General features: G+C 38.3%; 2 protein-coding genes across 4 annotated transcripts in view; both read right to left on the bottom strand.

Annotated features, from left to right (window-relative positions):
- Positions 1-1,163: 1,163 nt before the first annotated feature.
- On the bottom strand, positions 1,164-10,331 carry CLDN34 (claudin 34). Its single transcript, XM_013950511.1, has 3 exons — positions 10,235-10,331; positions 3,686-3,824; positions 1,164-2,342 (listed from the first exon to the last, which is right to left on the bottom strand). Exon 3 carries the CDS (start codon positions 2,273-2,275, stop codon positions 1,631-1,633), a length of 645 nt encoding a protein of 214 aa, XP_013805965.1. The 5' UTR covers positions 2,276-2,342; positions 3,686-3,824; positions 10,235-10,331; the 3' UTR covers positions 1,164-1,630.
- A 10,994-nt stretch (positions 10,332-21,325) lies between these two features.
- Positions 21,326-25,923, bottom strand: part of SHROOM2 (shroom family member 2) — a 133,586-nt gene continuing 128,988 nt past the window's right edge. For all 3 annotated transcript variants that reach the window (XM_067296425.1, XM_067296431.1, XM_067296435.1), the window contains one exon: positions 21,326-24,208. In XM_067296425.1, the coding sequence (XP_067152526.1) occupies positions 23,942-24,208 (267 nt within the window). In that variant the 3' untranslated portion in view covers positions 21,326-23,941. The remainder of the gene's footprint in view (positions 24,209-25,923) is intronic.

The raw sequence follows: 25,923 nt of genomic DNA, 5'->3' as shown, positions 1-25,923 counted from the left end.
AGGGAAGGTGAAACTAAAGCAGAAAGAACAAGTAACAGTAATCTGGACTGGCCAAACAGTGGCAATATTAACTAGGATCCTGGGAGAAAAGCGGGGTAGACAGTGGAGCTGATAAAAGTTGATGAGTTGGAGAGTTACATTTCCCTTTCAAAACAAGAAATGGGAAGGTTTGCAAAAGTCTGGTTTACTTTCCGTTCCCTATCTCCAAAATTTAAAGACAGCAAAAACACTTACCAAGAATAAGAGTCACAAGCAATAAGAACAGGTTTGCTGGCATTTTACATCTTCTTGTGTAGCTGAATCCATGAATATTTCAGAAAATGGAGGATAATTAAAGCAGCAAAACTACATTGCTTGGATTCTTGTAGCATTTCTCTGAAATGATAATGACATTTAGTGGAACCTGCTTTCAATAGATCATCAGTTTATCAACACTGTTTACTCATTCCTCCTTCTTGATTTTTTTTAGCTTCTCTTATTGTGATGTTTGGGATGTTTATTTTTTTTATAGGACTGGCATATGAAATGCCACGAAGTTGGCAGATTCATTTCACCTAACCTTGTCTAGCTTAGGTGAAGTTAGGTTGTGCATGCCTGAGTTAGCAACCTTAGTTATTACAGTTATTATAGTGAACTAAGAGAAATAGAGACTTTTGGGGGAGTATGTCATCTTCCAGCCATTCTACGTATCTATTCTGGAAAGAGGCAAATACTGTCCTAGAACGTCTTTTTTTGCTCGATCGACTATAAAGGGAGCCTAACGTGACCAGTTTAGATACAGATGTCTACATCAGGTTAGATGAATCATACTCTAAAAGTTGTACTGAATATTCCTGATTACTGAAAGCATTGATTTTGACAGCAGCTTTTGTAAAAGAAATTGCAGCTTCTAAAAGAAGTCTCCAGCTTTTGCAATACCTTTGGATTCAGTGAAGTCTCTGACTAAGAAGAATGTGCTTGCAGATTTTCTGGCTCTGCGTAAGTGAGGAACTAAGAGCACACCTTGCCCACAGGTAAAGATGTTGCAACATAAAATGCAAATAGTTTGATAAAAAAATAGAAGCATTAGAAGCACAGCTCTTTATGTGCCCTCAAGGAAGAAGAGAAACTGGCAAGACCTTTGTAAGCCAATTCAGTGAAGACTCATTTGACACAACCATGATGACACTCAAATTATTTGTATTAAAAGTCTTGACTTGTCACAGAACGTGCTTTGCTGCAGCTGTCATTGAATAATGGACAAAATATTTTAGTACAAATAAGGAAACAAGTTCACATTTAACAAGCATCACTTCACATTTTTCTCACAGGTGAGTTAATTCAGAGCTAGCTATCTGAACATAGTAAATATCTTACATTAAAAATAAATTAATCAAAGATTGCATATACAAAAGAGGTCAACCAATAAAACTCAATCACAGTTGCTGCTCAACAGCATTTATCTCAAAGATGAACCTCTAGTCATATGTGACAATTATTGTGGTTACTCAACCAGCTCATATAACAAAATATTGTGGCTACTGTAGACTAGAATTAAACTCTATAATTCCTTGACTATAAAATCTCTTGTGCTGTCATCCTTATATTTTGACTGTGCTCTCATTCTGAAACAGAGTGGGGATTTACCCTGTCAGGACTGCATGATAGTGTTTGAGGTTACAGGAAATCTGTATGAGAGAGAAAAAGTCCCACTTAGCAGCAGCAGGATAACAGCTATAATCCCAACAGGAACTGCAGCACCAACCTCCTGTGTCACTGGGCTGGAGGGCATGTGGTAAGAAGGAGGAAAAGCAATGCTCTCGTTATGCATTACAGAATAGAAATTCCAGCTCACCGGAATTAGGACACACAGACCAGAAAATATGTAGAAGAAACCACCCGCCAGGAAGAAATGGGCAATGAGAGTTTTGTCAACTATTCCCATATAAATATTTCTCAGAGCAAATATTGTGGCAGTCAGTCCCAGCAAACCCATGATCATGGCAATCAACAGGAGACCTTGAGCAGCAAAAATTTCATGGGGGACAAAGGAGTCAAATGCCCTGAATTTATGACAGAACTGTTCTTTATAGCCAGGTGAGACATGAAGATAACTGATAAAGCAGACTTTCCAAATTCCCACCCAGGCAACGCCAGAGGAGATAACAGTGGTGTTGTCCACGTGCCACACTCTCCATTCCACAAGTCCCATTGAGACAGTGCACATGATCCAGCCTATTGTGCCGACAGCAAAGGTGGCTAGTTGGAGGTGCGAGGTGCTGACCAGAGACCTCATAGTTTGGAGGTCTTCAGACGTCAGAATTGGGGTGTGGGCACGTTTGCCAGGCGACGAAAGAGAGGCACTGGAAAGAAACACAGCACAAAATTACAAAGACAATTATTTCTGTGAATAGCTGCACCTGTTAGCGTAAATGCAGGGGAATACATGTGCTGAGGGAGGAAGGTAGCCATCCTTCCTTAACTGTAGTGAATTTTTGAAGTTTAATGTCCATAACTGAATAACATCTAGGCTTTAATTCTGTATATTTCATTGTACTGCAAGGAGAAAAAAAGGTTTCTGGTAAGCTCCCATTATAATCTCTATTTTACATTCACAAAAGCACAATTCACATTTTTTTTCCAGATTATTTTCTTCATTGATATTTAACTGTTATTTTCCAAAGCTCTTCATATGCACTGCATATAATCAATAGCCCTAGAGGTAGTGACTAGTAGAAAATAAATCTGACAAAATCCTTAGGATCCTCATTGTTGAAGGAGATCATACAAAGCAGCAACAGGAGCCATGCTCCTCTATCTTGGCAGCTGTGTTTTCTGTGCAACAATCTAGCTTGAACATACTTCTGCCTTTGTACTGTTTCACCAGTTGGCCCCTAACTTAGAGTTGCTGGGACCAGCATTAGACAGAAAATGCAATAGTTCAGAGGTGTGAGCAAATCCAGGCTACTAAATCAACTGAAATCTGATGATTTTGAGATTATTTAACCATGAATGCTTTAGCAGAAACACTTGCATTAATCTGAGATGCAGAGCTCTGTGCTGTGAATGGAGCTTGGATGTGGTGCCACTGCTATCCTACCCTCAAACTTCAACTAAGATTTCTTTAATGTTCTACCTTTATAAATCACACTCGTTCATAACCTACCCAGCTTCCCCAACTCGAATCATCCTACAGCAGTGGTGGAAAAAATTTTAGTCATTGGTTTGTTTGCTGTCTCTACAGTCTAAATGCAAATTAGATATGCCTTTTTAATGAAAAAAAAATCTTTTAATTTCCAAAATCTTCCACACAACCTTCTGAATAGTTATAAAAATTATTTGTGATCACAGAAGATGTGGCTGTGAATTTAATTTATTATGTAGATCTGACAGGTTCTAGGGGTCTTTATATTCTATGAGTTATCTACAATACCTTTTCTTCTATCTTCCATTGCATTCAAGACAGAAGGAATACTGGACCAAGACCAAGTTCTCACCGATAACAAGACTATAGATCTGTAACAATGCTTTGTTACCATACCACTAACTTTTCTATGTATTTATCTTTATATTAACAAATACAGTTAGTGACACAATCTAGTTGCAAAAGTCCAGTTGTGGAAATCTTAAATAAAAAATATCTACATAACATTGGCTTAAGTAAACACTTTCCATATTCACATACTGGTACCCACTATATCCTTACTTCAGTCCTGGAACTGATGCCAGTGATGAGAGGACAGGACAGATGATTGGTTTTTGATATCAGGCAAACGAAGAAAAATCTGCAGTTTTATCATTTTAGACTCCCAGTTCATGTCTGTATTTCCAATAGGACTGATTTCCTGTGGGAAACATTAATCTCCATTATTGCAAATGTATATTTAATCCTCTCTTGCATGGAGGAAATTGCTCTGGAATATCCTCCGATGTTTCTATCTACTTAAAATGAAACCAATTTATAAAAGCCTTTTCAATCTGCTATGTTATTTAAAGAATGATTATAAAAAAGCTATTTAATTAACAGTTGTTAACAGCCACATAGGAAATAATTTAGGAAATTATGAATGGTTTTCTTTCTGTCACAGTTTCACATCAAAAAAGTATAGTTTCTGTATGCGGTTAGTGTTGGGAAAACACTTGAAATAAAGAGTGCAATCAAAAGAGTTCTGTGTTGACTTCCGTCTGCTTTTATTTAAGTCAGCTGAGCACAGGGAGGCCAAATCTGAACCATATTAAAATACCATTTTGTGCATTATCCATACTTCTCTAACACTGTTCATATACCTCATAAATAAACATTCATTTAATCAACTGACTGATATCAAGGTCATAAGAGAGAGGCAAACAGGCAGATCAGTGTCACAGATAACTGCTAGAATATGATCTCAGTATATATCTTTATGCATTGAATATACTCACCTGTCTCCTAACAGAATTAAATGAGATTATATCCATGATTTCTAAGCCCTCTGTCAAATCTGGATATGCTACTTGGAATGAACTGACTTTTAAAACTAAAAAATTCAAAAAGTTCTTTTTCTCTTCTGAAACACACAAAAAGTATAGAACAAGCCAAAACACAAAGCAAAGGAGTCACATCTTATACAAAAATTCTGAAAACAATGGAGAAAAACAAGCAGATAACCAGATAAGAAAGACAGGGTTCTGTGCTTAGATGAGGTACCAAATGTCTAGACAAAATTTGTCTAGACAAATGTCTAAACAAAAATTGCCTGTGTTGGAAAAGGGTTATTTTTGGCATTCTCCACACCCTACCCACTGGTGTTTACTTGATCTAACCTTGCAGTATTGACTTACAGAAAAATCAAGGTGAAAAAGAAGTACTTTTGAGTACTGTTTTGGAAAATCAGATAGAAGCCTATGTTTATGACCACTCGGTATTCAGATTCATCAATAAAATAAAGAACAAAATATCAGTGTATAACAGTTACAGGAAGTTGCTTGCCATATAAAACAAGGCAAATTCAAAACAATTATCTATTTCCTGTTTACATTCTCTATTGTTACAAATATTAATAAGCTCACTATAGGTTGTGCTGGTATCATTACACTAGAATGGGTATGTAACACTTCCCAGAAACACTGAGTTTAAGGGGAGAATTTAGATGTGAACAGATTTATTTCCAAATTGCTTACACAAACCAGGAGCCCAGCACTGTCTTAGAAGGTATTTTTAGGCTTATCTTTTAACAAAGATTTAACATTTTAAATGTATTTAATTTGTCTAGTCATGTAAGATTTTGCCTTCAGAGTCCGGCACCATTCACTTACAATACTTGTGACATATTCTAGTACATTCGCTCAGACTTTATTGTGCTTTTGCATCGCACTTCCTGATTTGGAAGCTCGCTCATGAGAGCTGCAAATCTCTGCATTCATTGCATGACAGGTACGTTATGGGATGGAGTACATCGCAAAAAGGTAGTCTCGCCAGGAGGAACTAGATTTACATGGTGTGCCTGCCAGTGGGCAGAAAGCATCACTGAAAACCCTTCTCACCCAAGTAAGCAAGATGAACTTATTTTTCAGGACTAGTGTGGCAAGCATTTCCAAAACATATTAAGTGCATTGCCAAGGAAGACATTTCGCTTCCAGATGCAAGTAAAACTGTGAGTGATCTGCAGAGGGCGTCTCCCTCCAAGATTTCACGAATCTGAGTAGACTGACTTGGTGAACTATCAAGAAATCTGTTCTTAACAAGAGCTTTTACACTGGACTGAATATCACTCATTTTGATATCAGGACTGGGCTTTAACAGCATCGTTCTGCAGTTTCAGAGCAACATTTTGACTCAGCAGCTGCATCTTGTAAGCAGCATGCAAGCTTGTATGCAAAGTCTCCATCACCCGAAGGTGACATCTTGGCACCTTGCTGAACTCTTCTGAGATACCAGCAGGTACCATTCTCACAGGTTTCAAAGGCAGAGACAGCCTCTTTGGAAAGGCAGAATTTGACCTGTCACTAACTTGCCATCTTCATAAAAAAGCAAAGAAATCAACTTTTAGTAAAACCTTTTGGTCCCTGCACAAATGTCCTTTCAGAACTTCTGAGGGAGGAACGTGACAGCTCAGTCTGTGTGTGTGTGTGTTTTGAGCTATATTGGCTAAAACACAGTTCAAACCATGGATCACACAGCAGTCCATGCTAACACAGACAGCAATGTCATAATCTATTAGCTGGTTTCATGCTTTAATAATTATATAAATATTTGGAATTAGTTTAATTAGCATAGTAAAATTATCTATATGATCTGAATAATACAATGATGCAACATGATCGCTATAAATTTCCTAAGGCAAATGGACTCATATTCAATCAACTACAGAAGGTCTTCTGAATAATTAGTAGGCATTGCTGGCACACGGTTCTTGATCTGGAAGCTGTATCAGAACTGCAAATCTGATATGCCTTTGCATATCAGATATTTTATGGGATGGAGTCCATCCCACAAAGGTAGTCTCGCTAGGAGGAACAGCTAGGTTTATACAGTGTGCATGCCCTTGGGCAAAAAGCATCACCGAAAAAAGTTTTCACTCAAAGAAGCAAGATAAGCTTTTTAGGAGGTGGATGACGTTCAATCTCTTGGTGTCCTGTGATTACATCAACTTTTTCATTTAAAATAGTTTCAGTACAATCCAACAAACATTCCAGTAACTTTGGGGAACAATCTTTAGAAAGTTTAGAAGTAATAGTTAAAAAAAGAGTTGCTTCCACAGGCATCTCACTTGGTAGACCCTTGCTGTCATCTTCTCTCTTAATATGTCTTTCATTTTCTTTATTTGGAAGGGATTTCCATCATGGACCTATTTTTAACTAAATATCCTATCTGAGTAAAAGTAAAATGTAAATGTGATAGCATTCAATGGAATTTTGCAAACAGAAGAAATAAGCTGATGATAAGAGATGATACATGTTAATGAATTGATCTAAATATAAAAGCTTGTAGGATCCGTCCATCTTACTGCTCGTTTAAATCAAACATTGGACAGTGAGTAGCCATGTAGGAAAGAAAGAATGATGAGCTATTGCACATATGCTTAAGGGACAGAATGAGACATGACTTTCCTCTTAGTTACAAGAAACAGATGAGGACACAGGAGAGTTGTGATGACTTTCCTGCAGCTGCAGGATTGCTTGTAGGAGAAAAAAAAGGGGAAGCAAACTACTCTCAATTGCCAAGTGATTTCAAAGTGTTTTGAGGGTTGCCTGTGTATCAAGCTTACTTTTAAAAAAACTAAAGTGAAATACTGCAGTCTAGGAGGTAAAGGCCAGTTCTTTGTGGCCACAGCTCCATTGCCTGAAGTTGTAAGCAGCAGGAGCAAACACAAATGGAGTTATATTTAAAAAATTTTCAACTGATCACTGATGATGAAAGGCTGTGGCTATGCTATCAGTGCTCAGAGCACTGAAACCTAAATGACACCAAATGCATTTCACTTCTGGAATTAATCTTATGCAATATAAAAACTTACTTTATTTACATTCAACAATTGAATATGCAATGCATATTCAGCTATATGCATTAGCTGGGCTTGAAACCTGCTTTCTAAAAATCCATGAGTCTTAACCTCCTTAAAAGGATGTTAAATACTGCAAGTGAATAAGGAAAGAAAAAAAGTACACAGTAGCTAACATACTTTTAAGATTAGTGCGTCTAAATGTAACCAGACCTTTCAGCTGCTGGGTCACAGATTCATCGGGTGAGGGTCTGTGACTGGGGCTGATGTCCAACTTGTAGGATCTCATGAGAGAGTGCCTCCAACCATGAAATCACCTGCAAGACTTGTCATTAAATGCATTAGATCATATGATGGGGTTAGGGCCAGGTGACACTAGCTTTCAGCAGCACCTAGGGAGTTTGCCATTTAGCAGAGCTCCTTTGGAGGTGAGGACATGCTAGGTAATATATTCCCAGTAGCAGCAACCCCTCTGCAGTACTTTTCCCCTCTGAGATCTCAAGCACCAAGCACAGCTGGCTGGGTCAGTCATCAGCACCAGGCATGCAAGATCTCAGACAGAGAAAGAGGCTGCAGGGAAGTGTGAGATGGAGCTGGGGTTTGTCATGTTGGTTTGTGAAAGCCTTACACAAATTGCGTGATCCTTGATGTGATATTCAAAGACTGTACTCTAGGTCCTTGAGGTCAGATGTGTCTAGCATTTCTTTTCTCTTCAGAAATGGTTTTTATCCTTTTGTCCTCACTGTTTCAGCACAGCTCTGGTAGAAGTGTAGCTTTATCTCTAAAGATATCTCGTTGTTGTGGTCCCTGCAACCAGGGTTTGCAGTAGTGGTTACTAGATCACACCATTTCTAGCTTCTTCAAAAGACATGTGAATAAACGTTCAGTGTGGTAATGCTTTTGCTTCTATTTTCCTAGGTACAGTTAGCTGCATTTCTGACCCCTTCTCTGAATACAGTCTCCTTGACATTCACGAGGTCTTCAACCCTGATGTCTCACATTTAGGTTTCAGCTATCACTAAAATAGTCATTTCCAAACAGAAAAGACAAATTAGTTGGGCATAAAGTCTTAAAGTTATTATAAAATATCCACAGATCTAACACACTTTATGTAGCCCCTTCCTCCAAATGCCAATATTCAGTGTTATGGACTCTGCTGCCCCCAGTTTGTCTTCATGTTTCAAAATAAGTAAACCAAAACAGTCTCCACTGCATGTACTGCAAAGTAAGAATGGACTGAAATTTAGCAGTGCAAAAGTTCTTTGTTCTTCACCCATTTCTTTGCCCAAGTTTGGTTTGATTTGATTGTAGGATGAGGAGAAACTGACAATTTTTATGTATTTCTTACTGAATTTTCATGCCCTAATATGCTTTTCTAGGGATGAACTGAAACTTTTGTTCAACAAGGAAAAAATGCAAGTATGCATTGTAGTAGTTGGGATAGTTGGAATAGTATGGAGTGGGATGGTAGTGCGCTTGAACCATGACCCGGACAACCTCATGTTATCGCAGTTTCCACGGATTGTTTTGCCACGGCCTTGATTGGAGCTCCCTTTGGAGCCTATGTAGAACAGCTTAGAGACAAACCAGGAACGGTAACTGTTGAAAAACGAAGACAGCTATGCTGGCTGTGTTGCAATGAGATCCTGTTGGGAAGCTTCACAGAAGAGAGGCAAACCCAAAACTTTGCCTACTCTGGGCATCTGGCAGAGAGAAAAAAGAGCTACAAAGTCAGAAGTGTGACTAAGGCAATTGTATCCAGGTCCCAGACACCTTGCACCTCACTGGGAAGATCAGGGCACTGAATTCAGGCTTGAGGCATCAGAAGAGGTCATCTGGGAGAAGTCAGCTTCCAGCCAAAAGAAGTGAAACTGGTGCTGCTCAACTGCCTGTTGATGGAATGGTGAATACCTAAAATACCCAGAGCACATTCACCCAAAGATGTGCTACACAGAAACCCAGTCAGAAAGAAAGCAGCATTCTCTGTACTTTCAGGGTGTAAGAAGCTACCAATAAAAGGGGGCATCTGAGAGCGCACAACTTTTACACAACAACTTGACTGTGAGATTTTCTTCTTCAGTTATGGGTTGGTGGGTGGGTGAGTGGGTGGGTAGAAGGAGAGTTTTCTAAAAGGATAGGAGAGAACACTTGCCTTTTTGGAAGCGATAGCACAGCAAAATTAAAATACATTTAAAAACTTTAATAGTGGAGCAGCAAAGTATGATACTCCCTGTCTGCAGCCCATCTGCCTGTTAAGACTTTTTTGCTTTAGGAATTTTACTGCAACTTGTAAACACTTTGAAGAGAAAGTTATGATAAACTCATCATATACAACATACACACTAAGTTATTTTTTCTCAGCCCATTTAAGCAGGAATTCATTTATTTCAGTTTATTTTATGTTTTAAGCAAATATTTTATCTTTAGATGTTGCCAGGCACTGCATGCATTTTGCAGTTAACATTCAAATCCTGCTTTCATAGAGTTTTATAGCCTAGATGCAGCTTTATTGGTCTATACAGGACATGGCTTACTAACCAAATCCTTTGTTCAATCTAAATCTTGCAGCAAAAAGGGAGTTTAAAAAAGCCGACAGCACAGTAATTAAATAGGTCTCTTCTTAGCAATATCCCTATGATTTAATGCTTGAAATTTTAATTCTTCAATTCCCAGTTGGGAAAACATTCTTTATGGGAAACAAATAAATATTTAAATCTCCATCTGTTCTCTATCAGTACTTCATAAAATAAGTTGTATAGAAAAAGGAGACTTACTTTTTGTGGGTCTGAGAGTTGCCTAAGGCTTTGAAGCACTGTCAGCTGGACGGAGCAAAGTTCCAGAAGGAAGATGGAAAAAAAATGCCCGTGCAAATTGTCTGACTTCTTGCGCTACCAAATAGGTACCTCACAGTTCCTTGTCACTCTCCCACTAAGTCAACAAAGATGTAAGAAGTCAGTTAATCATTAACATATTATAAAAATATGTAAGCTTTACCATATGACTTTTTTTCTAATTGCTCTAAAACACTTGACAAAGTGTACAGATAACTCCGATTTAAAATTCAGTTTTCTGTAAAATATCCTTTCAGAAATATTGCCCTTGTGATCAGATGATTTTATAGCCCAAGACCACCATGATCTCCCAGTCTGACAGCCTGAAGGACACAGAATTCTCATTTGAAAGAGAATGAAGTGGTTTCATAACCTTTTTTCCTTGTTAGAATTTTTCTCCTGTATGTATGTAATCAAAATTAATGAAGCTCTAAAATGGGGAGACACGTAGAGGGAGAAGGAAGAGGTTCTCCAAGGAATAAGCTTGAGCTGAACTGTTCTCTTGTTGGACTGTGATTGGCATTATTTCAGTACAAATAGTTCTGTGATTGGTATCTTGGACTCTTTTTTAAAAGAAATCATTCATTGTTATATTTTTCTTGCTTTGTGGTTTTCCCATGAGTGCAAATGAGAATTATTAATTTCTTTCTAGTTTCTCCTCTTTGAAACCTAGAATAAACTATGCTAATCTCCAAAAAATGCATTTCCTCCTACACTGAGAGGACAGTTGCAAGGCTGATGTTTGGAGATGAGGAAGTTTATTTTTTAGGGGAAGTATCCTGAAAAGGGAAGCCCTGATTGAAAAATTCTCCCCACTTACAAAATGCACCATGATCGGTTACTGCCACCACTAAAGAGGACTGTGAACAGGCATCAATCTGTATCCTGCAGTTCACCACATGGCCTTTAATCCAGGCTCCAAGGGCTAGGGCAATGGAAGTCCTCTCTTCTTCTGCAGTTCCTCAGGTTGGGATTCCCCCACTGGTTGATGGCAACTAGATGATGGTACTTTGTAGCACAGGCACTCTCAGTTACTGGCTGTGCTGTTGCATGTCCAGAAACACAGACACAAATAGACTCCGATGGGCTCACTGTCATGTATTGTACTTGAACACAGCCTTTTGATGTTATTATGGGTCTGTTGATTCAGGACAGCACCTTTGGGCAGTAGGCAACTGGCAGAAAAATTCATTCCTTTTCTTGGATTTAGTAGTGGTGTGACACAAAATTTACAGGCAAAGTCATCTTCCTTTGCAGGCAAAGACATCTTCATATGCTGATTTTATATATGAAGATGTTGCACACAGCCTATTCAAATAACAATGCTATAGGAGTGGCAATCTCTACAGTACTCCCAAAATTGTTTTACCTCCAAATTCTGTATCTCTGACCTAGTTATTCTCAGTTGCAACATCACGTTGTGGAATTTTAAAGATTAAATTGTGCATAAAAATAAGACTTTTTGATACATATGCCAACTGCCATCAGTGCAATGGAGTTTAGGTCAACTAGAAATCTATAGGGGTTAGTCAGTGATAACATAACCAGCAGTATAAGTATCTTTACATTAATGAGAAATGCAACACACACAAAATGTCATCGAGTAAAAAAGAAAAAAAGTAAATGACTATAAAACAGGGTTTTTATCTTAGTATATTATTATGACTTCTATAGACATGTTATTCCTTTTTAGTGTGTCAGGGACAAATTACTAGGAACCAGATGGAAATTAAATAAAGTTCCTGACTGCCTTCTTTAAAGAAACACATTTTATACATCAGACTCTATTGTTCTTTGGATGTCAATGGTTAATACTTTTTCAGGCAAAGATGTCTGCTTCCTTCTTCCTGTGGCCTTGACCCAAAGCCCAATGAAATCAGTGGGAATAGTTCTACTGATTTCAAAGACCTTTAGATCAGGCCCTGTCCCTCCTGTGGTTTACAATGTCATTGTTAAATACCACAGAAGTGGAAATATTTGTTGTACATTATTTTTATTTTCATTTGCCATGTTGGAAAAAAATAGCCTGAAATAAAGATGCTTTGCAAGATACTTTGCTGATCAACTGGTACCAAATAAGCAGCAGACAGCTTAAACGGCTCAGAGATCCAGTAAGGACTCAGATACAAGTATTTTCTAATTTTTTGTTTTGGGAAAGGAGACATAGGCTGCTTCTCCCAGGAAACGTGGCACCCTCCTTGTATGCAGCTTGCCAGTGTGTGATCAGTGAGTTGGGGATTCGAACTGTTGCATCCTCACACTTTGTCACCGCTTGTTTTCAGCGGATCATCAGACATAAAACCTCCCCAAATGCAACACTGAAAGTAAGTGCAGGCCTCTAAAACCACAGCTTGAGTCTAAGAAAAGTATTTGCACAAACACTTTTCCAAAATGTGCACATTTATAGCCAGTCTAAATTGTCCCTTCAAACCTGGGAAATTCAGGGATGAGATAACAACTTTACCAATAGGGAACAGCTCAAACAGCAGAGTGCTTAATAGCCCAGTGGCAGCACAACCTATGCCCACTTTACGTGTGCCTCTTCAAACCTGGATCACTCATATTTTGTCAATAGTACCTTAAACAACATTGAAAAGCCTGACACTTAATACAAGAGGATGCATTTTCAGAGAGCGCAAAGTCACCTCACAGCAATCACTGCCACTTTGTTGAGGCTAGTACCGTAAACAATCCACTGGACACTTACAAAGATAGACTTTAGAGCTGTTGCAATAATAAACACCCCGAGCAATACTGGCTTTTGGAAGGGTAAAAACCCCTCACATATCAATGCACTTGACTTAGGAGTGAGAATGAAAGCTTCCAGGTGGCCGGCTGTCCCCCGGAAGGCCTCCAAGTGGGCAGAATGGCAAAGAGCTTGGTTATTAAACAACTTCACTTTTACTTCTACCGAGTTTATGACCCTGACTCTTTGCTGTTATGCCTGGCTAACCTGGAGAGTGGTGCAGCAGTCAGGCTGCCCAAGGCTTCCTCCAAAGAGAGGCACCTGCTGTCAAGCTCAATGGATCCCACATGGAAAAGCTATACAATATCAAATACTCAACACAATCCCAAACCACATTCACCCCGTTCATAACTGCCAGCCTGTGCTGCTTGCTTTTATGGCAGCAGGTGCTTGAGAAACCACTGGGAACAGTGGAACGGTTGATCCCACTGCTGGGAGGTTCTCTTGCTGCAGGACCCTAGGAAGTCCTTGCTGGTTTAGAAAAAAAGAAAAAAGGATTAAAATCTTTGCTTATATACAAACAAACTGGGGGATTGGAGCTGTTTCTTGGTAAGACTTCTGTTGTGCCACTGTCACTATGTCATGGCATTCCAGTGACTTTGAATTCTGTTCTAGTTTCAAATAAGTGTCCAAAATCCTCAGTGCCTACAATCCTCTATATTCATTTTCCTTCTATTTTTCTGTCCAGCGAGGGTGAAAATTAGGCCCATATTTTAGTCTGACACTCCAGTGGGCTCTGATTACATACTGTACATCCTAGCAAGAGGTATAGTGTTCAAAGTTCAGTTTAGGTAAGGGAACCTGGAAGGCTTGTAGTTAGCTCATACGTAGACTCACTCTCTTCGAAATAATCTTATACAATGCTAATGCCCATATCAGTGGTCAAATACTTGTTTACTGCCTCTTCTCTGCAAACTGTGTCAGGGATTGTGACCCTTTGTCCACCTTCAACATCAGCAGTAGTGTCCTCGGTGTCTCTGCTGACACACTAGCAAGTCTTTCTTGTCCTTAACTTCTCTGGGGTTGCCATTATAGCTGTGCTAGAAGACTCACGAAAAATTCCTAATGGGAAGTCTACCCTTTTACTAGAAGTGGATTAAGAACGAGAGGGAAATGGAAACAAACAAAATAGAGCTTACTAGATTATTCCCTGCACAGTTAGTTTAGAAGTCTTCTTCAAAGACCAGCAGCCATATTTCTCTTGGAATGAGCTCAGTATTTGTTTTTGAAGAAAAATTCATACGTTAATTATAGACTAAATTTTCAAGACGGATGATTTCATTGTGATCATGACTCAATAAGGGGCTAATTAAAAACCAGCAAAATTTGTCTTTGGCTCAACAAGAAATTCATATTTTTCCCAGAGAAGCAGAACACATAAAAGCCCACATGCACAAAATGAAAGGCTTCTAAAATTAGATACACTCTTCTGGTTTGGGTAGTTTTCTGGTTATTCCCAGATACCAAAAAGTAGGTCATTTAAAGCTTAACAAACAAAGACATTTTTTCCTCAGACTTGTTGACATTTTAGAGCTAGTAGAAAGACCACCTGATGAGAGGATGTTATCAACATGTCATACACAGTTTTCACTCTGCCTTGGCAGTGTTCGTGCAGTGTGAAAACACTGCAAAGTTAAAACTCCAGGCTTTTTTCACTTCATTGGAACTGACATATCAGCTTGGTATTATCAGCCATTAGAAGTCACGTGAAAATCAAATTCCAATAAATTTCCATTAAACGGAATGGAATTAAAGGACCAATAAAAAACTTCACCTGGTAAGATACATTGGGTTTTAAAACTTTACAAAGCAACTTCCTGCTCAAATCACAGGGCATTGCTAAAGTGCCACTGTAGGAGGAACATGTGAATCACTGGTTATTCATTAGCTGACATTAATCACCATCATGGCTATGACCCAGCCTACAAGATCCTTACTGACACCCTAAAAAGTTTTTCTGCTTTTACCCCCTCCCGATTATCATTATAGCTGAACAATGATATTGCATGACTGTGATTAACATGGTAGGAAATAGTTACAAATATTCTGGCAAGGCAGAACACAGATGAAATAGGATTATGAAGAAAGCAAAATAGAAAGATTACTTATGAACTACACTACCATCAAAAGCAGGGTATCAGCAGGGAGGAGAGTTCGGTAAAGAGCTCCAGACAGGGGCAAATTCCATAAGTTCATGAAGGGCAGCTCAGCTGCTTTTCAAAAGTGGTTTCTTGCAGCAATGCTATCTTAAAGGCAAGGTGGTTTTTCTTTTTATCCTTGTACTAGTCTGTCGTTTACCTGGGGGATGGGGGAGATGGCAGATTGCCTTCCCTCAAAGAACTTCATAGCCAGTTCACAAATTATAAGGCAAAGCAGATGACATGCCATTAATCCTTCAACTATGTCTGTTCCAACATGAGAGGGAGTTTCAAAAAGGTGCCCAACCACCTGGAAGGACTTGATGAAGGCGAGATCAGCTTTCTGTTGGCCTTGGGTAATGCTTTTATGGAAAGCTAAGTTTGTCTGTACGGGAGCGCTGGTAGGAGGCTCACCAGTATGCAACACATTTTTTCAGAAAACATGAGGGTGAGGAAAAATAAAGATGAACTTAACAACTAATCTAGTATTAGGAGAAGAGTTTTGCGCAAATCCTGAACTGTAGCTGCGTATGTTGAGAACGTCTGTAATGGAAGAAACAAAGATCTTCCAACTCACATATGCTGACTGGAGCACTCAAGCCTCATTTTGAAATCCAGAAGCTTGCAAACACATACTTGTGTGTTTTTCTTACCTGTTACTTTACAAAAGCCTGGTGTCATGATAGCCTCTGCTTCTTTGAGACCCCAGCTATAAAATCATTGGTAACATAAATATTTACTAAAGCGGGCACACCTTGGTATGTGACTATGTGATATAAGAAGTTCAAACATGAAAGATAAATTTTATGGTCACCATAAATCTTCATTCTGAATTTCCTGATTTCCATGGGCTTAAAATCTAACCTTCACACTGCACACTTTCCCTGGAATTACATCAACAGTACTATCTTCTTGACACTCTTGGACATACGTACCTAATTTCGTGTGTCTGTCTTGTGCTTACTGGTTCTTATTACAACTTTCTCTGCTAAAAAAGTCTCCTTTAGTATGTGATATTGCATAATACATTTTATGTATGTATATATATAGAGAGAGAGCGCACGCACAATGTTCTCATCTCAGTTTTGATCTGTTAGTGTTCTTTAGTATAGGTTTTACAAGATATTCTGTTCTCTAATAATTTAGACGGGTCCTTTCTCATGTTTTCCAGTTTTTCAGCACCTTTGTTAATCTGTGGATAGAATTAGACACAATATTTAGCATGTTTGCACTAATGTTGTACAGCAAGATATCATTGCTTTTACCCAGTGTTCCCCTTCTTTTCCATTGAAGTACTACTTTATTTTTTTTTCACTAGACCATTTCATAGAGCTCATGCTAGCAGCTCACTCCCTGTGACCACAAACAGGTTTCGAGCCATTGATTTTTGGTCTATGGTCCATCACCTTGTCCATGTGATCTACATCATTAGCTCCTTATTTAATTGTTCTGCATGTGACAACATGAAATGGCAGGTTGTCTGTACATACCCAGATTACCAAGCTTGCTCTATACAGCTTTCCTCTTCATTGTTTGCCATATACGTGGCAAGTGGTGACCATGCCTCTTCTGCAATCAACTCACTCTTATTTGTGTGGTGGAATTGCCCATTACATAAAAATGCTGGTCTAACTAGTGTGACAATAGTTTATACAAAATCAGTTGTGTTTTTTTCTCTCCATTGCCGTAAAAATAGCCTTTTCTCCTATTTTGTTTACTTCTCAAACTATAAATATATACAAATACACAGAGTATTTGGAGAACAGAGTAACTCAATGGAGTCTCATAAGACTTCTTAGATCTCAAAAACCAGAGACATAGACTGTATCCAGATTAAAAGGATTCGATATGTGCAGGCATTTGGCAAAACAAAAGGACCTACAATTAGTACCATGCATCACACCACCTGGGCGTTTAGCTCTGGGATGAGAATTTAGTGCTTAGTGAGGCACCAAAGGCCTGGTTCATCCCACTTTGATTTCAAAGCCATTCAAATGCCTTCCTGGAGAAAGAGAAGAGAATGGGGGAAATGGATAGACACCTGGCTTGAATTAACCCCTTCAGGTAAGTTTATCCCAGTTTACCTATAGAGAGAACCAAGGCTGATAAGGCTCCTAATTTAGGCCATCAGCTATGTACCTAAATGGTAATCCAGGTCTAGAGGTCCATACACACTGAAGAGGAAGAGCTGGACTTCAGTAAAGATGTTCATACAGTGTATGTACCCAGGCACTTCAGAGAAACTAGAAAAAAAACAACAGGAAGATGCATTTGCAGCTGCATCCTGAACAACCTTTGGCACTTTCCTTAATGCTGCAGTTAGCCATTACTTGAAGCTTGGATTCAGAGCCTGATGTTACAGCCTGCATTTGGAAGACAGTTAGGGCAAATTGGGCAGAGGTAGGGGCCCTCCTCCCTAGACTATTTCAGCTTTTTAATTCACTGATTGCCTAACATAAAATACATAAATAGTCCTAAGAACAGAAACCCAGGCTCTTCCACTCCCTACTGATGCCCAGACTCCCAGGCTGAATATTTATGCCTGCTTTACTTCTGGCTTTCTCAATCTTGCTTTCTTGGTGGCACATAATGATCCAACTTCAGCAGGCGTTGGATATTGCTCTGCCCTCAACCAAAAGTCTGGTGGTAAAAAAAGCTCTTAAGAGGTGGCAACAGTGGACATAAAGCCCCCAGAGAAAAAGCTAGGTCACTCACTTGGTAAACAACATATTAGTGTCATGCTATACAAAATGGAAACCACCCTTATCATAGAGCCCACATGACTTAAACATCTCAGTGCGCCTGGCAAACTGGGCTGTTTAAAACATGTAGGATGACTAGAGAAAAAGATGATTTCTTCTTGAATGTCAAGTGCTCTTCAGTGACAGATAGCCATATAACTGTCTTCTGAGTCAAAAAAGGGATGTCACTGAATACATTTAACAGTTCAATGGACTCCTTTCTGACACAATAAGGTCTGAGATACTCTAAAATTCTTCTGAGCTGTTCCCCTAAAACTTAAATTTCAAAGATGCTTCAATGGTTTTTTGCACAACAGTAATGAGAAATGCTTGCCCTAGCAGACAGAAGCAGTATGGTTTCATATATTGAGAAAGAGAAAAGCAGGAAATTAACAGCCCTGTTGCACTTCACTGCTTGTTTAGTTTTATTTCCTTCAGGGTAAAGATCCTATCAGATTTTCTTAGTTTTTCACTTCCTTGAGATTGGTTTCACTGCTCCACTAATGTGAAAAAAATAAATAAAAATAAAGGTGAGGGAGGCAGAGGGGAAGGAAAAGAATTTGACCTGCTCCACCCCTTTCAGACCTAGGTTGGCCACCTTGATCATCATACCTTGATTTCCCCTTTTATCTTTGAAGGAACCATACCTGAGTATGAAGGCTGCTGAAGTTGCAACTCTTGGGAGTTGCTATGAATGTTATGGGCAGACTCATGCTTGTATACTTAGATACAGAGATAATATTATCTTCCATTGCTTATTTACTCTGCAATTGCTCATTGTACTTGTATTTCTCTGAGGCTGTTAGAACAAGACACAAGCTTAACTTATAAACAAAGAATCTGAAGACAGCTGGATAGTGAAATATCCATGCTTGAAACAAAATTTTTGTCAGGAGGATTTTGTCAATTCCTATCAGGCTTTTGAACTTTTCAGCTCTACCAAAATAACATTTTGGCAACTCTTACAGCTATACATCGTTTCCCAGTTTACAGAATATTTTCTCCATCAGGATGCTAGAAAATGATGCTAACACAAAGAGCAGCAGCAAACTAAAAGCTCTTGGTAATGCATGTCAGACCATGGGGTTTTCTGAGCTAACACTGGCTCCTCTTCCAGAGGTTGCTTGGAATGAGTAAGGTCTAGTTAACATAGTCACAATATGCTTAAGCAAATCCTTTCTTTCACTAATTCCATGAAATTACACGAACTCAGATCTAGAATTCTGGAGTCTTCTCAGCAGGGATTTGTAGCATGCAAGCTTCATTTAGATATCATTTTGTTGGAGACTAATATTACTGAATATAAGTATATTTAATATAACTGCTCTTCTGTATCTTTCAACACCTTGCTCAACATCTTTGGCACCACTGTCACAAATCCATGTGCTTTAATTAAACATTCTCCCATGTCAAGACAGGCAATCATGAATAGCAAATAAAAATAGTTCAACAGATGTGGATACATGGTGGAAATCTGATTGTTCACTAATGGTGAACAATCGACTAAAACTATAACTTTTGGCATTAGCAGAAGGCATATCTGAGACACAAAGCCAACCTGCCTCCAAGACAGAGAGATATCAAAGTCCCTAAAAACAAAACAGGTGTGAGAATCTTTAACATGGGAGAAAGAATGCATTTTATTAGCCTTGTTCTCAGGAAAGGCTCAACTGCCTTGGCCAAAGGCTTATAAAGTGTTTGCCCAAATGGTTATAACTGAGAACAGTGTCCTACAGTTAGGCAGTTTTAAAAGATTATTACCTGCTCTGCTTGTAGGTATGCTATTGTGGTCTGGGAGCAAAATACCTTTCTACTGTAGTTCGAACTACATTGAATTTGTATCAATTTGGATTTTGCTGAGATGCATTAAGTTACAATTAAGTTAAGCTACTTCAAATGCAATAATTTTATTTGTAGAAGCATTATCAGAACAGCAGGTAGGGAGAATGAAATCCAGGATTTCAGAGGTAAGCTTCTAAACCACAGAGCATGGGTAACCCATTTTATATTTTGCGGATCATTATAATTGCTTAAGTAACAGACTAGACCGTGCTAAGTGAAAGTGATGACCAATTTACCACTGCTAGCATAACTGGCAACATGTACTTCAGTACTTTTAAGCTGTAATTATTGATTTTTATAACAGGATAGCACTCACTGTGTGGGTAGGTACTGCCCAAATAAATATGTAGAAAAACTATCTATACTCTAAAAAAAAAAAAGTAACCAAGCAGCTTTTAACTATGACAAGCTTACGAACCTCTGTAATAAACAACAATATCATCAAATAGGAGGCAGTATTTTACTGCACACCCACCATGAGGTCTTGCTTGCTAGTGGATTGCCAAAAGATTACTTCAGCTGAAAAAGCTGAGATGATTAAGTACACAAACATTAATCAATAGATCTTGATTAGGAAGAGACACAATGAAAAAGTATAAGGTGACTCCTTTGAAATCTGAGGTGCTCAAATACTCCAAAACAGAAGAAAAAGCTTTATCTGAGTTGAAGAAATGCAAATTCTTCAAACAGTACACAAGAAGTATATTGCCATTCCCCACTGGCTGCCATCCTGCTTTAAACCAAGTAAGCAGGAAAGCAGGCACGGAGGTGCATATGGAGGAGCAGAAAAGAAAGAAGAGGGTATAAAGCATCACTAAAAATTTAGAAAAAACTTGCAAAAATTGAAACTAAAAGTACTTTTTTCTTTTCCTAGCTTCTTTTTTCTATACAGCTCCTACAACAAAGACCTTCACAGACAATTGATTTCCAGTATGATTTATCAAGCCACAATAGGTTATCTGTGGTCATATCTACTACAAATTTGTGTATATTTGACAGTGTTTCTTGATATGGTAAAATATTCTGCAGTAAATCTGAGAACCTCCATTAAGTTGAAATTCAAGAGTTTCTATGGAAGTCTGTCAGAAATGAAGGGTTCACAGTAATCTGTTCTTTCGAAAAAAACTTGAGAACCCCTGGCTTAAAAGTATTTCCATATGAAGTATCATTCTAAACACAGGACAAAGATGAAGCCAAAACAGCATAGTCACCCAAGCAGAAAAATCGTAACTCCTTCCCTGGTATATACTTCATAGGTCACAAAAGAGATTGATTTTATCCACCTCCTAACAGTTCTTCCTTTCTACTCTCTCATACTACACACTTTCAAAAAAAAGGAGTAGATGTTAACACATTTCTGGTACTTACACTGTGGACGTGAGGACAATCAGTTCACCTACATGTTATATAATCTGTGAAAAGCAAGCAGTCTACTTCAGACCACCAGATAAACTGGCTTGGCCTTTAAAAGCTATAAGCACTCTTTTTATCTACCACAAGACAGCCAATGCTGCACAATAAAACAGTAGGTTTTGACACTTATAACTCCACACAAACACTAGCTCCGTACATTGAAATATACAGTTTATTTTCTCAAAGTCAAGCAATACCATTTGTCAGTAGGTAGGTGTTAAGTGTCAAGCAGGAAAACTACACATTTTCACTCTGGGCTGCAGAATCCAAACAAGTGGAGAAACATAGTGGAAATCTTTCACTATACAAAGAGATCTAAAATTGAGAACAACATAAGGTGAAGAAAGAGCCATCCCCAAAGATGCCAAAGGCAAAACATTAGCACCAGATTTTTTCAAAAAGCAACAGTATAGCTATTTACAGATTTACATAAAACATTGGGAGGCAACCATCTTCAGGTTCCCAGGATGAGAGATTTTCAACACAGTTTTAAAAAAGGAAAGGAGAAAATGGTAACTATTCAACCGTTCTGTGAAAAGGATTATATATATATATATATATATATATATATAATTTGCAATATTGCTATCTTTTATCAGAAAGATCTAAATCAAAGCACTGTATACAAACACATTGCAATTATATTATTATTCACATTTCACATACACATTTCAGAGTAACCACAATATGTAAAATTTTAAAAATGCCACAGATAAAACAATGCACTCTCCTTCCAGCTAAAGACAAGCATAATTTATTTGGGAGTTACTTAGTTTGGGGTCTGTTATGCTTAAGGGATGAGTCTAAGGACAAAAGGGATCACTTGTCCTAGGAACATAGCAGCAAATAATTGTGAGATGCCAGATGTCTAAATTTTGGAACCAGGAGGAAGAAACCGAGGTCAGCTACAGCTCCTATAAAATGGTAGCTCCATTTGACTTCAATTGATATACATCAGCATAATTTCAGTAAAGATTTGGTCCATGTATACCAATTAGTGCATTATAGCAGGGGAAAACAGTCCTTTTAACTTTTGCACCTGTGTGTAGAGGAACCGGTTCCAGAGGATTTTTGCACGACTCCCCAGCTTACAAGGAATTCACTGATCAGTGCCTCTCTGGTTCCCTTCCCTCCAAAGAGATGATTCAGATATGAAGAACAGAAAACCTTTTGTGAGTGCTGCCACTACAGGGATGGCATAAAGAGTTTTTCTCTCTCTCCTTTTAACATCTAATTACTTGTATTTTCAGTCTGTTTAGCTACAGACTGGCATTCCCATCAGCCTCAAAAATGGTTTCCTGTTGGGCAATCTGTTTGTTTAGTTAAAGGAGAGATAAATGGTCCTTACTGCACTGTAAATGGCCTATACACAAAGTCATCCAAGATTTCCCTTTGACCTTAACACTTTATCTTAACATAGAAGATGACATTTAGACACTACAGAATTTCTCTGTAGATATCAGAGCAAGCCAACCTAACCTATCACTGTGCTAAGATGTGTTAGCACCTCTTTTTAGCGGTGCTGGAAATTATCGCTGCTATTCGATGGCAGTATTACTAGAACACAATCAGTAATCTGATACTGAGAAATAGCATCCTGTCATTTATCATTGTGTGATTTAAAAAAAACAAAACCAAAACCCACATACCTTCACAGTTACAAAGCAGACTTGCTCTGAGTAATGCATGGTATTTACATGGGCAAAGCTATTTATATTGCATTTGGTGGTCTGAGAAGGCAGATAAAAGGAATAGCATTATGTGGGTCAACTTCAATATAATTTAACTATCTATATAAAACCAGCATAATGTTAAGCAATCAGAAGTAAAATACAAGCAGTGTCCTTACCCAACATTTATTTTCATAAAATGTAGCAGTTTTTTGGAGGGAGAATGAAAACATACACAACAAGCACAAGAAAGAGCAAATGAGTTTTCCAAATAACTTATATGAGAAATGTTTTGAACAAAATCAGCACAGTACTTCCAGACTGTTTCTTAAATCAAGTACAACCTGGTAAGAAAAATCACTTGTATTACAATAAGAGGGCCTACAACCCACTCTCTCTTATTTTTTATTTTTTATTTTTTTTAATCTTCAGCTATGTAGACATTAGGTGATTTGCAAATCGGTTTAACGAGTGTTTAACTGAGAATGATTTAAAAGTTATTTTCTGCAAGGGGAAAGTGCCATCTTATATACAACATTACAAAAAAGTGTCCGATGCCACAGGATCAGAGTGACACTACATTTCAGCAATCTGAATATATTAGCTATAAGATGCACAGTTCCCCTATTTAATGTGTCTTTAAAAAAAGAAAATAAAAAGCCACTACATTTAGAGCTTCTGAATTTGTGTGCATTCATAATTTGCTGTTGGGTTTCCCAACAGTCTGTACAACATTTGAGTATAAAGAAAGTATACATCCTAGTCTAAGAAACATTGCTGCTTGCATGCACAACTGCCACAGGCTTTCAACTTACTGAGCAGAAAGGTTAAGAGTCTAGCCTCTTCTGTGGAGCTTTCTGTAAGTTAAGCAATGAGGAATGGCTGTAGAATCCAGCAATAAAAACATGTTCTAAAAAATTAAATACATCATCCCAAAAATGAAAGAGAGCATTATTGCTGTTGAGAGCTACTTTTCTCTTGTATGCTTGTTTCTCTACTGAACACTCAAGACAAGCCAAGATACTCGTTTGTATACTTGGAAAGTCCCCCATCCCTTTCTTCTTTCTCATTTTTCATGTCCTTGGTCAAACTAAGTCCCCTTATTTGAGCCGTTCAGGTTGGAGGCTATCAGTCAGACACTTGAGTTGCTCTTCCCCCAACTTGATTTTGTCCTCAAGCTCTCGCTGCTCAATGATGAGGGCCGACTTCATTTTTACAAAGTGCTCATAGTCTGCTAAGTTCTCCTCACTTAGGTAATTTGCCAAAATGTCAAAGACAATGCGCTCCCGACGATCCAGGTTTTCCTTCAGTTCTTTTGCATCTTCGTGTTGTTGTGTCAGCAGCTTCTGCTTCTCTACCAATGTCCGCTTAGGAGAAAAGAAAAACAGTTAAAAAAAATCCACTGGGTTCACCAGGTTAGGACAACAGCTTCAGTGTTTAAGTTTCAAGTCTGTTCTATCTGCAAGGACAAAGATTTTCCTGAATACATAGAGAAGTGAAATAAGATTGCTCCTTAAAATGAATTCTAAATAAAAAGGATTAACAAACAGGAATAAAAATTACTGAGTAAATGAAAGATGCGGCAATCATTTCTACTGACCTCAGTAGCAAGAACTTCAAATAATACTTTATTATTTAATAGTTTAGGAAGTATTACAAAAAAAAAATACACCTGCCTTTGGGAAACAGTTAAGTTCTCTGAAACAAGATTTCACTGATCTACATCTCATCTTCTATACAGAGCAAACTTTCACACACAAATAGCTACAGCTATTGAGAACACAGCAACATTCTAAACAACGGGGCGATTTTTCCTTCCATAGCTCATGACACTACAGTTTTTGCAGTTCTGCTGTAATCTGCTTGGCTTCTCAAGGAAATCACATGGTCTTAAGAAACGAGCAAGAGTGAGGGCTGGCATAAGGCAATAGGAGGAAAGAAAAATAACAAAAAGTACCATCTTCACAACAGGGCAATAATATTTCTACCTTTTTTCCCCTCACAATAATCACCATCTCTCAGCTACAACAGAAAAGGGTATTTGTCTGAGACATTGCTGCTCACAGAAGTCTACTTTGCTGTAAGTGATATTCTGGTCAGACAAAAGTTCCTACCATTTGAAATCTAATGCACGAGTGAGAGACAAAATAGGAAAAAGGGAGGCTGAAAGGAGGAATCACCCAAAAGGGATAAGACAGAGGACAGGAGTTTTGCATCCCATTCACACATATGCACAAGCCAAAAAGGCGAGGTTCATCTCACGCAGCTTCCCCTGTCTATACAATAGACAGCCACACCTGAGTCACTCAGCTATACTTCTTTAATAGTATATGGAAAGAAATGTGAGTGTTATTAATCTGACCAACTTCAGATGTCTACCTATAAGAAACTGCTTTTTTCCAGTGACAATGAGTATGGCTGACCTACTCTGATGTTAAAAACTTCAGTACAGACTTCTAAATTTAATCTGAAAACGACTCTAAGACATGCAGCTCCATGATTTTTACCTTTATTTCACAGATGGATTCTCTTTTGAGAACCTTTGTCTTCAAATATGCTACAGTCTGTTCTTGTGAAACTGTTCAAGTAAATTTTCCCACTGTTTCATTTTTCCTTTGAATTTTAACTCACATATGCTACAATAAGCCTAAAGGATTTACAGAAAAATGGTTCTGTAGACTACAGAAATTGCAGCTCTTCAAGATATGAGACAAAGGGGGATGCACACTAGCAAGCTTTAACAGACCTATCAGAGCTGCACTTGTACCTTGTGTTGCCTCTTTTTCTGTAGACAGCACAAAGCTTGGAGAGTGGAACACTTTCAGACTTTCCCTCTAAATTTACATAAAATATGCAGCCTAGATTAACTCTGGGCTGCAGCCATGGAAGACCAGTCATAGGAATCACACATCACTAGAAAGACCACATTTCAGTTGTCCTTTGAGTGCCTGCTAATGAAAACCCCACTGCAAGCAGAGCTATCTGCTACAAAGAGATGGGAATACCTCTCTCCTAAATTCACCAGCAGGACTCGCAGCCAAGTCCAAACTAATAAGCATGGCTAGACTGCTCTGCAGAGTAG

Source organism: Apteryx mantelli, chromosome 1 (assembly GCF_036417845.1).
Source record: "Apteryx mantelli isolate bAptMan1 chromosome 1, bAptMan1.hap1, whole genome shotgun sequence".
NCBI lineage: Eukaryota > Metazoa > Chordata > Aves > Apterygiformes > Apterygidae > Apteryx > Apteryx mantelli.
The sequence above is the reverse complement of the archived record's forward strand: the minus strand, read 5'-3'. Positions and strand labels throughout refer to the sequence as shown.

Excerpts from the sequence above, each read along its gene's own strand:
- CLDN34 (XM_013950511.1), bottom strand. The coding sequence starts at position 2,275 with ATGAGGTCTCTGGTCAGCACCTCGCACCTCCAACTAGCCACCTTTGCT.